Source organism: Acomys minous (assembly GCF_964271855.1).
Source record: "Acomys minous genome assembly, chromosome: 2".
Classification (NCBI taxonomy): Eukaryota; Metazoa; Chordata; class Mammalia; order Rodentia; family Muridae; genus Acomys; species Acomys minous.
In genome coordinates, this window is record NC_140484.1 from 2,168,771 (window position 1) to 2,184,347 (window position 15,577).

General features: G+C 49.7%; 1 protein-coding gene across 1 annotated transcript in view; it reads left to right on the top strand.

Moving 5' to 3' along the window:
• Window positions 1–15,577, top strand: part of HSPA12A (heat shock protein family A (Hsp70) member 12A) — a 160,690-nt gene that overhangs the window by 4,891 nt on the left and 140,222 nt on the right. Inside the window, exon 2 of the mRNA XM_084772839.1 lies at window positions 9,447–9,534. Within this exon, the coding sequence (XP_084628965.1) occupies window positions 9,447–9,534 (88 nt within the window). The remainder of the gene's footprint in view (window positions 1–9,446; window positions 9,535–15,577) is intronic.

Consider the following 15,577-nt stretch of genomic DNA (forward strand, 5'->3'; position numbering starts at 1 on the left):
TTGAGTCATATTTGAAAGAGAAGACTGCGGCTTCCCCAAGGGATGATGGCAGGAAACAGGTGCAGCCCAGGATGCCCAGAAGTGTTGAGTCTTGGAGTCAGAGTTCATGGCTTCAACTGTGTGACCTTGTACGCATCACATAACCTCCTGAGTCCCTTTCCTCATTGACTAGTATTTTTAATTTCATAGTATTTCTGTGAGGCGAAATAAAAATCCACATAAACCTTCCGTCTTGTGCCACACACATAGAAACTGATGTTATTGCCAAAGAAAACCCCAGGACGGGAAAGTACAGCCCTTGCTGCAGTTTTGTGCTGTTCTATTAAAAGCTTTTCTTTAGGTCTGTGCAGAAATCTGGACTGCATAGACTAGAAGGAGAGACCCCTTCCTTTTAAAACAATGTTAGTGACCTTTGGAAGTGATTAGTCTCCTGGAAAATCATCACTTTTATCGTAACCTTTAGCATTTGTGTAGCATTATAAAGTTGATGTGTTATTTTTCTCCCACTTTCTGCCCAGGCAAAAAGCCTCAGCTGAAGCTAAAGTGTGAATGTGCCGAGCTGGCGCCCTGTCAGGGGCTGTTTCAGACTCAGCCTTCCGGCCATTTGTTCTCAGGCCTTTGACACCGAAGACCAACAGATACTGCTGGAGATGCTGAGATGGCAGTTTAATTGGTATTTTTCAGGAAATAGACGTGCAGTTTCTGTATGGCCAAAAGTGAGGCAATTATCCATCGAATCCAGAACATAAAGAGAAGAGGGAAAGATCAGGCCAAAGGAGTTCTTTAAGCAACCCACTTTGCCATTTTAAAAGTAGGTTATAATTTTAAAGCTTTATAGACACGAATGCAACTTGAAGGTATTTTGCGGCCTAAGTGCAAGTCTAATAAGGCCAAGGAACGCTGAGAATTGTTCTGCAAAGCTGGGTATTCTCAGCTGCAACTCTTCTTGATACAAGTAGCAAAGTAAGGCGATAGCTTCTGTTCTGAGCAAAGGAAATGTTACCTTGTATGCTTTCCACAGAGGACCCAGCAGAGAAGGAAGGTTCCCAGCTAAGAGGACCAGTCGGGTGTGTGTTTGTTTTCTTGTTTTCTGTTTATTTTATTTGTCATTGTGTGTGCTGGTGCCTGAGGAGGCCAGAAAAAAAAAAAAGGCTTTGGATCCCCTGGAGCTGGAGCGATAAAGAGCAGTGAGCTAGGGTGCCAGGACCTGCACCTGGCTCTGGGGCAAGAGGGTGAAGTGCTGTGTGTCCCTGGGCTCTCTCTGGCCTCCCAGCTAGTGGCAAAAAAACAAGAATAGATAAATAAATAATAAAAAATTTCCTCTAACTCTATTGGAAGGTTTTGAGGTTTGAATCCCGCCCTCTCAGCCCCTGGAGTTCTTTGCCTATCAATTCTGTTATCGCACTTGAGACAGAGTTAATAAGTTGTTTGACTTTTGTAATTAAACTTAAGAACCTGACTGAAGGGGATTCAGCTTCTCTGAAACTGCACTTTAATCTGCTTAAGAGGAGTAATCTGTTTCTTATTAGCAAAATCAAAAGACTATCTCTGCCTTTATCACTTCTGATTGCCAGGGGCATGGCTGCGAGAGCACCAGCCTTCAGAAGTCTGGGACTTAAGTCTTTGCCGTTGTCACTAAGTGACTGTGATGGTGTTGGGTTCATCGGCACTGTGGCTGCTTCGACTTTCTGGCTGGACTTGTCTTTGTATTGCCCTTTTTAATACACGTATGAATTCTAGTGTTTTAAGGTTTTTTTTTTTAAAAGATAGTCGTCACAAATGCGGAGCAGGAGCCGTTCTTCAGGAACCGTGGTTTGGGGAAGCCCGATCTATGTTCTGTGAGTGCAGTTATCTGAGGCATATTTCTCAGTAGTGATGTCATCACGTGTTTCAAACATGCCAGTCATGGGAGGATGACCGGTGAAGCCTTGTGAACATTCCAGATGAGGCAATGCTCTAGATAAAACCTCCCCTCCAAATTTAATACAATATGTGGAGTTACGTGCCAGCGGAGGACATGGGGATGGCTCCGAGGAAGCAGCAGTGTGGCCAGGACTGTTTACTCAGGAAAGCAGTGTCTCCAGCGTCATCCCAGGGAAAGGGTGAGAGGCTGAGGTGTCTCACAAGCCTTTAGCCAGACAGCAGCACTGGCCCCTTAACCAAGGGAGAACTTGAAAGGCCACAGAATGAGCTCCCAAGGTGGGGAAGTGTTAGGGGAACCCAGCCCGCTAACCTCCACTCCTGCACCTACTAAAGAACTTTTCTGCCTCCAGAATGTTCAAAGCAGAGTTCTGTTTGAGGAACCAGGAGCCACTGCTTGCATGCGTGCGTGCGTGCGTGCGTGCGTGCGTGCGTGTGTGTGTGTGTCTTTGTCTGTGTGTCTGTGTGTCTCTCTGTGTATGTATGACATTACTCCATGGCAGCACATGCTGGGATTTATCTGACTCTGTGGGTTACTAATTTTTAGGGTAAAAACAATGGATTCTTACCATCACTTGTTAAGGAATGAAATTTATAAGTTTTAGGATGTATGTTAACATTTATTGCTTTGTTGAAAATACAGCTATTTTGAGTTCACAACTGAGATCTTTTCCAGAAAAGTATTATATATTATTAAAATTTTTTGTACATTTCTAATAAACCCAATAGTCATGGAAAATTATTTCCTTGCTGGGGGAGATAATTATAAATTGAAAGAAGCAGGCTGGAGGGATGGCTCAGCGGTTAAGAGCACTGTCTACTCTTCCAGAGGTCATGAGTTCAGTTCCCAGCAACCACATGGTGGCTCACAACCATCTACAATGAGATCTGGTGCCCACTTTTGGCGGGCAGGCACAGATGCAAGCAGAACATTGTATATATAATAAATAATCTTGAAAATAAATAAATAAATAAATCCAAAGAAGCAGGTAATGAATTACTCAAAATGAGTAATATAATATAAAATTATAACTCTTTGAAATTTATCCCCAAATAATATTTGCTAAATGAAAGAAAAAGCTCTGCGTGTGTGTGTGTGTGTCTGTGTGTGTGTCTGTGTGTGTCTGTGTGTGTCTTCACACACATGTTACATGTTCCCTTTTCCTTATGAATCCTGTCTGGTTTCAACTCAGACTCACTGGAGGAAGCCTGGAACTTTTCGCACTCTTGTTCAAGCCCCAATGTCAAGAAAAACATTGGTGTCCTTCTTAACATCAACTAGACCCTCACTGGAGTGCCAGCTGGGTCACACGTTCTTGACCCATCTGGTTAAGGTTCAGATGCCAAGCCTGGGTTTGTCTGTCCTTTGTTGTATTTATGACAGACACTGTGCTTCCTAAATGTAGACAAGGGTGTTTACCCTCATGTCCCCCTATCTCATCTCTAGCGCTTAGTAGGAATTTGTAAGTCATCCCAGGATTCAGCCACACTGTGCTGATAACTACAGGTGTGGTCCTTTTCAACTGGACCTGGAGGAAGGGGGCTGGGATTTGTATCAAACTGAAAAGGAAAAGGACGGAATAGGAAACTCCTGGGTTAGTTGGGCTTGCCGACTTCTGGAAGAAGAAAGACTGGAAACTGCTGCAGAGTGTCCCTGGAGGAGGGGGTGGCTGGCTCCGGCTGTCCGCACCAGCCACACTGTGGTCCAGACACTCCCTGAGCAGGCTCTTGCGTCGACTCCGCTCTGCAGAGGGAAGTTGAAGCAGGCCGCTGTCTAACTGGAGACGCGTGACCTTCAGTGCTGGACATGTCTCAGCAGGCGTGTGCCCGTCAGCTTGCGGCTAGCTTTTGGATTGAAGAGAGAAGATCTGACCAGATGTTTTTAGAAACTGTTGGTGGCTGAGTTACATGTCAGTAGCCATACAAATGTCAGACTCATAAGTAAATAAAAGGCTCAGGTTGAGGTGTCTGTGGCTTTTACCGCCAGTCTGAATAACTACTCAGACATCCACAGATGAGCGCCGGGTGTGGGTCTCGTCACCCCTACGGCATTTCCTCAACAAGACAAGCATGTTGAGGGATCAAGGCAACAGTTTCAATGCATACCTAGCAGCTCTATAAAGTCAGTTGAATATGAAGTTCTGAGGTAACTAAGGTTAATTTATACCTGTGAGTCAGGTCACTTAAAACATGCTAGGGAAATCCCCATGAGGAGGACTTTGGCTGGACTCTGGGCTTCTAATCAGACTTGTGTGTCATGCACAGAGAAGAGGACACACAAGGGGTGACAGCCGTCCAGTGCTACTGGCAGGCTCAACATTTCACTCCTTTGGGGTCATTTTTTTCCTCATCAGTCTTTTTTTTTTTTAATCCCTTCCAGAAACATGAAACCACACACACACACACACACACACACACACACACACACACACACACACACTCATGCCACACACATGTAGACACAACCACACCATACACCCTCACACATATATACACTCACACACACATAGACACACTCACATACCATACACATACACACCACACATACCACACACACATAGACACACTCACACCATACACACACCCTCACACATATATACACTCACACACTCACCCCACACGCACACATTCACACAGAGAATGCAGGCATCCTGAGCACCAGCTCTCTCCTGGTTCCCTCCTGCCCAGACAGCAGGCCTCCAGTGTGGTCACCCCCCTGAGCCTGCACGCTGTCCTAGTTTTTGACCGTGGGCATTGGGTTTCTGCCCTGTTCTTGGCCCCGGGAACCAGCCTCAGTCTGCTTTCCTGACCAAACTACTGTTTTGTAGGCAGAGCTGCAGGAAGCAGCCCTGTGTATTTACCACCTAGTTATCTCTCCACATGGCAAATCTTTCTGTTTTTGAGATAAAAGTCTTAGAGCCAAGCAGAACTTTGAGCACATGCATGTTTTATCTAGTTCTATATTAATCATCAAGTTATACATCTAATTGTCTCATTTTACTGACAAAAGTTTAAAATAGTTTTTGAGGTAAAATCTCACTATGTAGCTCTACCTGGCCTGGAGCTCACTATGTAACTCAGGCTGGCCTCAAGCTCACAGAGACCCACCCGTCTATACCTCTTGTGTCCTGGGATTCGAGGTGTGCACCACCACACCCAACTCTAAAATGCCTTTTAAATATAAATATAAATATAAAAACTTTAAGGTTCATTTAATGGTTTCCAAGACAATTCTTCATAGTCAAAGATTAAATTTGTCTACCATGAAGGCACCTGTCTATAATGAGGGCACCTATGTATCTACTGTGAGGCCACCTGTCTGTCTACAGGGACGGCACCTGGATACAGTGAGGGCACCTGGATACAGTGAGGGCACCTGTCCACAGTGAGGGCACCTGTCCATAGTGAGGGCACCTGTCCACAGTGAGGGCACCTGTCCATAGTGAGGGCACCTGTCTACGGTGAGAGTACCTGGATACAATGAGGGCACCTGTCCACAGTGAGGGCACCTGGATACAGGGAGGGCACCTGTCCACAGTGAGGGCACCTGTCCATAGTGAGGGCACCTGTCTACGGTGAGAGTACCTGGATACAATGAGGGCACCTGTCCACAGGGAGGGCACCTGGATACAGGGAGGGTACCTGTCCACAGTGAGGGCACCTGTCCACAGGGAGGGCACCTGTCCACAGGGAGGGCACCTGTCCACAGTGAGGGCACCTGGATACAGGGAGGGTACCTGTGCAGTGTGACCTTTCACTGGGCTCCAGTGTTCAGCATCCTCTACCTTTTTCCGATTTGAACCTGTAAGTTGTCTTCTCACAGCCTGGTTTGCTGGACTCCGTCAGAAAGCGGGCAGGCATTCTGCCTTTAGGAAAAGTGCAGTTGGAGCACATCTAATGCCTTAGCTCATGGGCCACAAAAGAACCCCAGTACTGCAAGGTGGTTCACCTGGTCGGTGCTCTGTTCACAGAGGACACATCACAAGGCACTTGTAGCTAGGAATGCTAGAAATACGCACCTGTTGTTTATACGCAGCCCTGGGCTTTCCACTGTGCGAGGGAGGGGGAAACATCACTAATACGTTTCCCGTTTGTTTAGCAGGGAGGTCCATGGCTACGCAAAGCCCTCTACCCCGCAGGTGAGTTGCTCCTGCTTCTCAGCAAGGCGATGCTTATTTAATAAAGCTGTTTATGAAAACTCCTCAAGTGTGTGGTCCGCATCCCCATGGTGTGTCACTGCTGCCGCCAAGTGACAACTCAGAAACATCAGCCAACCCTAAGCAATTAGCAATCCGTTCTTCCCTCCCAAACCAGGGGCCCCCTACCATCTCTCAGGAGAAGGCACTGTCTGCTTCCTCCCTAATCGGGCTGCACCTGTGAGGTGACCTTTGCACACAGGGTTCTAAGAATATCGTGAGTCATTAGGAAAATAATTTCCCTGGTTATGTCTAATTTTAGGGTTAAGGAAGTTGTGGTTTGTTTCTTAAGTGTGTTTGGTTAGTTTCTCAGAGTCTTGTGCAGAAGTCATGGCAGGCCACAAGCGGGTAGTTCCGTCTTCCACTCCAGGAGCCCCGGAGTACTTGGGGGTTATATGCAAAGACCCTGGTCTCTCCTCACCCTTTAGCTGGGCTAAGAGCTTTTCAATCGCTGTGACATTCTCAGCTGGGGAAGAGGTGGTGCAACGTCCTGCAGGCAATTACTCTATATGATCAATGGAGCAATTCCCTTTCCAGAAAGGGACCAAAGCGATCAAGTTAAATCATTAGAGAGAGAAAGGGTTCCTCTCATTAGCAGGTATCAGAGCAGGAGGCCCTGTGGTAGTGACACACAATGTCACTGGCCCTTTAAGACAATGACTGCACCCCCTCCCGCCACTGCCCAGCCTCTCTTCCCAGTGGCTGTCCTTTGTGGCCACAGTAGGAGGCACCTGCAGAAAATGTGCCAAAACCACGCGGGGTCTAGAGGCTTTCAATAAGCCCCACAGCTGGAGAGGAGCCACTGTACCAGACAGCAGGCTGGGACAGGCGCGTGATGGGAAAGGGGTCAAGCCCAGCACCTCCTACAGGCTTTCTGTGCCTGTGTGGTTCAGTGGGATGGCATCTTGTAGCTGGCTTTTCTTAATATGCTGAGGTATTTAGCTTAAAAGCACTAACTGCTGTATCACAAGGAGGGGTCCCCTCCCCCTCCCCCCTCCCCCCTCCCTCTCCACTAAACGCTATTAAGAACAGCCCAAGTATCTTCTCTTTTCCTGCCCCCAAACTGAGATTGTTTTCTTTCTGCTTCTGCCTCATGGATCCCCACAGGCATTTTTCTACCACACACCTTTTGCTTGACTTTTCTCACCTGCAATAGTGAAACAGGCATGGCTCTTCCCACCCGGGCTTTGTAGAGCACCTGTCCCCACCTTTAAGTCCTGGGAGCTGCACTCTTGCGTTCCACCCTGACTCGTGCATCTGCCGTGCACCATGACTGACTGACTCATGCATCTGCCGAGCACCATGACTGACTGACTCATGCATCTGCCGAGCTCCATGACTGACTGACTCATGCATCTGCCGAGCTCCATGACTGACTCATGCATCTGCCGTGCACCATGGCTGACTCATGCATCTGCCGTGCACCATGGCTGACTCATGCATCTGCCGTGCACCATGGCTGACTCATGCATCTGCCGTGCACCATGACTGACTCATGCATCTGCCGTGCATCATGGCTGACTCATGCATCTGCCGTGCACCATGGCTGACTCATGCATCTGCCGTGCACCATGACTGACTCATGCATCTGCTGTGCTTCATGACTGACTCATGCATCTGCCAAGATCCATGGCTGACTCATGCATCTGCCATGCACCATGACTGACTCTTGCATCTGCCGTGCATTATGGCTGATTCATGCATCTGCCGTACACCATGACTGACTCATGCATCTGCCGTGCATCATGACTGACTCATGCATCTGCCGAGCTCCATGACTGACTGACTCATGCATCTGCCAAGATCCATGGCTGACTCATGCATCTGCCATGCACCATGACTGACTCATGCATCTGCCGTGCATCATGACTGACTCATGCATCTGCCATGCACCATGACTGACTCATGCATCTGCCGTGCATCATGACTGACTCTTGCATCTGCTGTGCACCATGACTGACTCATGCATCTGCCGTGCATCATGACTGACTCATGCATCTGCTGTGCATCATGACTGACTCATGCATCTGCCATGCAACATGACTGACTCATGCATCTGCCGTGCATCATGACTGACTCATGCATCTGCTGTGCATCATGACTGACTCATGCATCTGCCAAGATCCATGGCTGACTCATGCATCTGCCGTGCACCATGACTGACTCATGCATCTGCCGTGCATCATGACTGACTCATGCATCTGCCGAGCTCCATGACTGACTGACTCATGCATCTGCCGTGCATCATGACTGACTCATGCATCTGCCGTGCACCATGACTGACTCATGCATCTGCCATGCAACATGGCTGACTCATGCATCTGCCGTGCACCATGACTGACTCTTGCATCTGCCATGCATCATGACTGACTCTTGCATCTGCCGTGCATTATGGCTGACTCATGCATCTGCCGAGCTCCATGACTGACTCATGCATCTGCCGTGTACCATGACTGACTCTTGCATCTGCTGTGCACCATGGCTGACTCATGCATCTGCCATGCACCATGGCTGACTCATGCATCTGCCTAGCTCCATGACTGACTCATGCATCTGCCTAGCTCCATGACTGACTCATGCATCTGCCTAGCTCCATGACTGACTCATGCTTCTGCCTTGCACCATGACTGACTCATGCATCTGCCAAGATCCATGGCTGACTCATGCATCTGCCGTGCACCATGGCTGACTCGTGCATCTGCCGTGCACCATGACTGACTCATGCATCTGCCAAGCTCCAGGACTGTTCTTGGGGCCTCCTGAAACCCAGAAGTAGATGAGGTCTGCTTCCTGTCCATGCTGGGCAGGATGTGGACGATGCAGTAGATAGAGTGCCCATGGTTCTGTGGGAGGCCTTTTACACCTGCGTACCTTTCTGAGACAAATGAGCAGGGTTGGGGAGGCCACGAAGGGGCCTGGGGAACACTGGTCGCTGTGTCCAATGTGTCCAATTTTTTTTACTTTATCATCCACTCGGGGATGGGAAGCTCCTGGCTTGGGCAGCTCACACCCATCCATAACCCCTGACGTTCAGATAGCAGTTACCTGGCTTCACCGCACTTTCCTCTGCTTGTTTCTCACTTGACGCAGTGAGACATTTTTCTCTGTCTTACAAATGGAAACATCCGAGACTCAGGACTAAGCTCTCTACCCAGGACCACACAAGGAGGCAATAGGTGCCAGGGTCCGGCCGGAGCCAAGCACCTCTGCCATCTCTCCTCCCAACTCTAACTTCTCCTCCCGCTGTCCTGAAGCATGTGACTGAGGAGCCACAAGGAAGCAAAGCAGCAGCCGTGCTCACAGGGAAACTCTTCCCTTCCCCTCCTGCAGATGGAGAGCGTCGGTGTGTACGGGCTCTGCGGCTGCAAGGGGAAGAGCAAAATGAAGTGCGACTCGAGGCGGGACGTGGCCGCAGCAGGTAGGAAGTGGATCGCCTGTGTGAGTATTGACCTGGCGTCTGGAATGAACGCTCCCAGAATCCATCGCTCCTAAGAGGGCCAGACACATGGGAAATGGTGCATTCACACTTAACAGACACCGCAGGGCACAGGGAAGAGGTTGGAGAGAAGGGCAGTTTAGAGAGAGTGTGGATAGCAGCGCTCACTGGCCACAGCCTGTGGAGCGAGGCCTGGCGTCTGTCGGCCCTGTCGGGCTCTGCTGTCTCCCAGCTCAGTGCTGGTGGCCCTGGAGACTGGCTGCATTTGGTGCCCTATGCAGGCCCGAAGAGGTGGCCTCTCTGGTATTCCAGGCTTGTTTATGAGGATGGTCTTGGTACCCCTCCTTCCTCACCTCCCTCCAATCCCAGAGAAAACAAATGGGCTATTCATAGGAAGAGAGAAAGAGTGAGCAGGGCGGGGGAGATGCCACCGACAAACTCCATTGAGAGCCGCTGGCTGTTCATTTGCATTCACACTTTTTAAAAACCGTTAACTAATGATGTTAAATGGTCCGCCAAAGGTCCTGGCAGGTCAGCTGTAGAAGTGCCACAGGTCCTGGCAGGTCAGCTGCAGAAGTGTCATTTCTGCCTAATTAGGGCTCTTGTGGCTGCCCCAGGCCTTCCAGTGCAACTGGTGACAAGCAGGGACTGACAGCTTCAATTGCTGCCAGGAGGAAGGCTGGCCAGGCATGTTTTCCAACTCTGCCAGGTGTTTGCTGAATGGGGAGGGGGCCTGCCCGGCTCCGAGTGAGCTTCTAGGATCCTTTTTCTTTCACGCTGCCCTCCCAAGTCCTTCCCCTTAGCCTGGCCTTGTCTTGTGTCAAGGTCAGGAATGGGCTTTGCTAAATCAGCCATTTGGACGATCTCTGGGAGGTCGGTAGCAGCCTCAGCCCCGTCTTTCAAGTGGTCCCAGACCCCAGATGCTAGATTTTTTTCCTCCCCTTTCCCTAAAAATCAGAGAAAAGGATAATAAAAGAAGTTCTCTGGAGAGTAAACAATAACGAGTAGACAACAAAACCAGAGGTTGTCTCAGAAAGCTCCGCACGGTCATCCAAGGGCTGAAAAGAGAAACAGCTACACAGCACTGTGGGGACTGCTTTCAGCAGACAGTGACGGGGACAGTTCTCATTGGCCCAGTGGGCTGGGCTGTACCTGCCACACAGTGGGTGTCTCACTGGCCCAGTGGGCTGGGCTATACCTGCCACACAGTGGGTGTCTCACTGGCTCAGTGGGCCGGGCTGTACCTGCCACATAGTGGGTGTCTCACTGGCCCAGTGGGCTGGGCTGTACCTGCCACATAGTGGGTGTCTCACTGGCCCAGTGTGCTGGGCTGTACCTGCCACACATTGGGTATCTCACTGGCTCAGTGGGCTGGGCTGTACCTGCCACACAGTGGGTGTCTCACTGGCGAGTGGGTGGGCTATACCTAACACACAGTGGGTGTCTCACTGGCTCAGTGGGCTGGGCTGTACCTGCCACACATTGGGTATCTCACTGGCTCAGTGGGCTGGGCTGTACCTGCCACATGTAGGTGCCTGCTCAGTTCTCTCTCCGGATGAGCAGAGCAGAGGCTGAGAGACAAAGAACTGAGGAGATTAAGTAGCTGCTGTTTGTCACATCTGCCTTCACCGTCCCAGGCGTGCTTTCTGAATTTCTCAGTTGCTCCTAAAGTAGACTTGTAGGCTTGATACGATAATCTTGGTTTCTTTGTTTTGTTTTCTAACAAAACAAGCTAAATCTCACTGGCGATTGCCCCCCTTGCCTGCAGCAGCTGCTGCCCAAGGAGATGCTCCCACAGCAATGGCAGGGCATCGAGTCTCGAGGCTGAGTCTGTCCCACCCTGTCCTGCCTAGTTGGTCATGAGGTGAACACAGACACACCCGAGGACACATACACACAGAGCACATTGTGACCCAATAGCAGGATAATACGTGGGCACTTGGGAACAAATGTCACACTGCAGGGGAAAACTGAGCTGGAAAAATCAACACTCTGAAAATCTAAGACTAAATCCACAGGTCTAAGGGTGTCTGAGGGGCGGCATGTCTAGCACTCGGGGGTTCATCTCCTTCAGCTTGCCTCTGCCTTCCCAGCTGCTGCTGCTGTTTCTTCGCATGTTGGACAATGAAATCGGGGCCTGGAAAGCAGGCTGTCTGTGCCTGATGGGTTTTGTCAGAGGAGGGTTACAAAAGTTAACCAGGTGGTATACACAAGCACCTCTGGGTGCCCAATGCCAGTGGCCGAACTGTTGTCCTGCCTTCCATGGCTGGAAATTATGTGTCACTCAGAGGCGACAAGCTGTTTGACTCTGAGCCTCTAGTCAGAGACTGAACACCCTGTGAGCTATGCCTCTCCAGAGCCTGGCACGGAAGGTACTCAGGACGCACTTGAACAAAGAAACCAGAGAGGCCTGGCTGATGGGCATACTCAGAGACAGGAAGACATTGACCTGGGCTTGCCACCCATCCCACCCGGTTTCCTGGTGTCCCTGCTCCTCCTGGTGTCCCTGCTCCTCCTGGTGTCCCTGCCCCTCCCGTTTCCCTGCTCCTCCACCTCTGACTCTGCATCTTGGTTCCTCTCCACTCCGCCATGCCACCGTGTGTCTCTTCCTCCTCCTCTTAGGTGACCCTCTTTGTTCCTGTCACTGTTCCGGGGGTTGTTGTTTATTTCCTAATGCTTTTTGCCAGGGGTATGTGACTTTCGCTCCTAAGAACAATTCTAAGCCCTTCCCTATACCTGGGACACTCTGGGAGTCTTGACCCTCGCAGCTGTGATTGTAGTCAGCGTCCTCTCCAGCCAGTGATTGTTGTGTGGCTCTTGTAAGTGCAGAAAAAAAAAGCTGCCACTTAAGATCTCCTTGTGGTTAGGAAGATAAGTATTTACAAATCACCAGGAAGGGATTAGTGATAAAGAAAACCTTCTATAGCATCTAAGTTGGAATGGAAAAAAAAATAAGCTAATTAGTTACAAAAACTAAAACAAACAAGACGCTTTTAAAGATCATGGGCAGGTCAAGGGTCATGTGGGTGGCAGCAGTGGTGTTTGCAGTGACTGGACACCACAGTGGTGACCCTGGAACGCTGAAGCCATGCTCAGTTAGCTTTACTCTCTGGAGGGCAAACCTGATTTGTGTTATCACGTTGTTCAACCCTTGAGCATCTTTTCCAGCTCTGACTCTTGTTCCTCTTTGACCTTTTGACCTTTACTCTGGGTATGGCAGTGTTCAGACCTGTTGGGATGTTTCATGTCTCCGGGCCTCTGAACAAACTTGCACTCAGTTGGACTCGTGCCCTCCTTCGTTCCTCTCACAAACACCTTGTTCATGGGCAACACCGGCGCCATGCAGCCAGCATCCACAAGCTCCTCCTGATGCCTCTCAGGTTAGGTCGGCCTTTCTGTCTTTTGTGCCCACTCCAATTTCCTGTTCTTCTCAATAATGATAATTAGGAACGGTACTAGTGACAGTGACAGTTCATTCCACTGTGTGCCTGCCTTCTGCGGGCCCAAGGTGTAGGCCCTTCAGTGTTATGGTATGCAAGCCTGACACCCCAAGAAGAAGGCACTGCCGTAGATACTCAGCGACAAGGGCTCCGGAGCTCAGGCTGTGTGCTGGGCATCACAGGGTTTCCAAGCAGTGAGGGTGAGAGTTGAGCCCATCACAGGCTGCTCTCAGTTGTGGCCTCCAGAAGACGTCCTGCTCATAGCTTGGAGCATTTGGGTCTTGAGTTTGTGTCTTCTCTGAATAGTGAGCTCTTTCCGACTGGCGACACTCACCTAACCTCGTGTGCTCCTGCCTGGCCAAGGACTGAGCTACAGCAGGGACTCTTACCGTTGGTCGAATTTAATAAAGTTCAGTTAATGCTAAATGTTATGCGTGTGCATGCTTATATTTTTTTCTCCATGCCTCCTTATGTATATGCCTGTTTAATATATGTATGTATACAGTTACATGTATATGTGTGCACACATATGCATGTTATACATACCACACACCAATATGTATACATACATGTATATGTATGTGAACACACCCCGCACTGTATCAGAGTGGAGGAGAGGACCCACTGCAGTCTGGAAGCATTTAACTACGGTACGTGGTCTTGCTGACTGAATTCCTCCATTCAGCTTCCTGCCTTGAGGAATGAATGAACCAACGCACATCTTGGCCTGCAAACTCGACAGTGTCTGCCAGGATAATCTCTCTGTGTTTAGGTCAGAAGGCTGAGAGCCCGTCCCATGCAGGGGCACCGTCCTCTGGGCCGTCGGTCCAGGGCTGTCTTAGAAAGCTCCTTAAGCATGAAGGTGATTGAGTCAGCAAACAGCGTCTTCCGTGATTTGGGCTTTAAATGCCCGCTTGGGTTTCTGCCCTGAGTTTCCTCAATGACGGACTGTGACCAGGGAGACGAAATAAACCATGTCCTCCCCCAAGTTTCTTTGGGTCAGAGTGTTCTGTCACAACAGCAGGGATTAAACAGAAACGGTGATGCAGTAGGGAAGGACCAGGCTAATAAAGAACCTGGGGGAAGGGCAGCCCTCAGGCCAAGGCTTTGCTGAGGTGAGAGTCGATGAAGGCTGCATGACAGCCAGTCTGGGGGCAGCAAACCCTTCTATTCCTGTTCAATTGTCTTGCCTCATAACAGCTCTGGTACAGGGACCGCTTCTATGTGCCATTGGCCCACAATGCCCTGCCACTCACAGTGCCTTGCCACCCACCATGCTGTGCCATGTCTGGACTTGCAGCCTCTTCTGCTTCTTGCAGCTTCGCCCTGCCATACAGAACTCCAGCAGGACATGGAGGCTCTGAGGAAAACAGAAAGACACACCGGTATTCCTCCTGCGTTTTCACCACACTACCGAGCCGAGTCAACTGTGCTCCTATAAGAACGGCATATCTGCCTGTGATGGTTCATATTTTGGCTTGTAAATACTTACATTTAGCATTCTTTCATAGAAATCAGAATTCACAGTTACACATAAAAATGGCTCTCTAAAGTATGGCAGGGTTTTTTGTTGTTGTTGTTTTCTTTTATTTTTATGTTCTGCTGCAGGGATGCTCGGATGTGAGGCTGGCACACGGGGCTCTGCATGAGATTTAATATTGTGCTCTTTCCAGCTTGAACTTACCCTCAGCCACAAACAGCGTTTGTACTCAAGGCCTTGTGCATGCTAGGCAATCACTGTACCACCGAGTAGATGTCAGTCCTCTGTCCTTGGAACTCTTACTGTCTTGAAGGAGAAGCTCTGAACTTTCATTTTATGTGGGCTCCTCATGCCTTGCTGACTGCAAGTCATGAAGCTACAACCTTAACATTTTAACATGGGTCCATATGTTCCAGCCCACCCAGGCAGCAGGAGAGCCAGTGTGCTCTTTAGGAAATTAGTCTGGGGCCAGCGAAATGACTCAACAGGTAAAAGTACTTGCCACCAAGGCCAACAGGTGACAATATGGCGGCCACTGTCAGCCCTGGAAGATGCCAAGATGTCTTGGAAGTAAGTTGAGTTTTTCAAGAATCTGTTTGATTGAGGGACTGAATAATCTCTCTGAGGAAAATCCTGAGGTGATCCAGAGTGCGGGAGAACCTTGAGGACAGTTGGCCTTTGACTCCTCACACTCCATCTCCATGGACTTAACCAAGTATATGTGGGAAACAGAGGCAAGCACACCCCAGCATTTGCAGCCTTCCTGTTGTCACTGCCCTGAAACACAGTGGTGTAAGAGCCGCCCCAGCACATTGGAGTCAGGGTCCTGAACCTCTGTAAATGCTGGTGCCTGTGGGGTTCTTGGCACCAACCTCCCAGATAATGACAGAGGTCTGCTCCCCTTTTGCCGACAAGCCTGTGGGACCGGGTACAGCATACAAAGCCATGTGCTTCTCACCTGTCACAGCAGCTATGAGCCAGGTACTGACAGCACTGGTGGCAATTGCACGGGGCTTTGGTAGGAGACCTCAAAGCATCTATATCAGCAGAGGAGAGGGCTCTCTCACCTTCGATCTGGACTCAGTGGCAGAGCAGTAGCATCAGG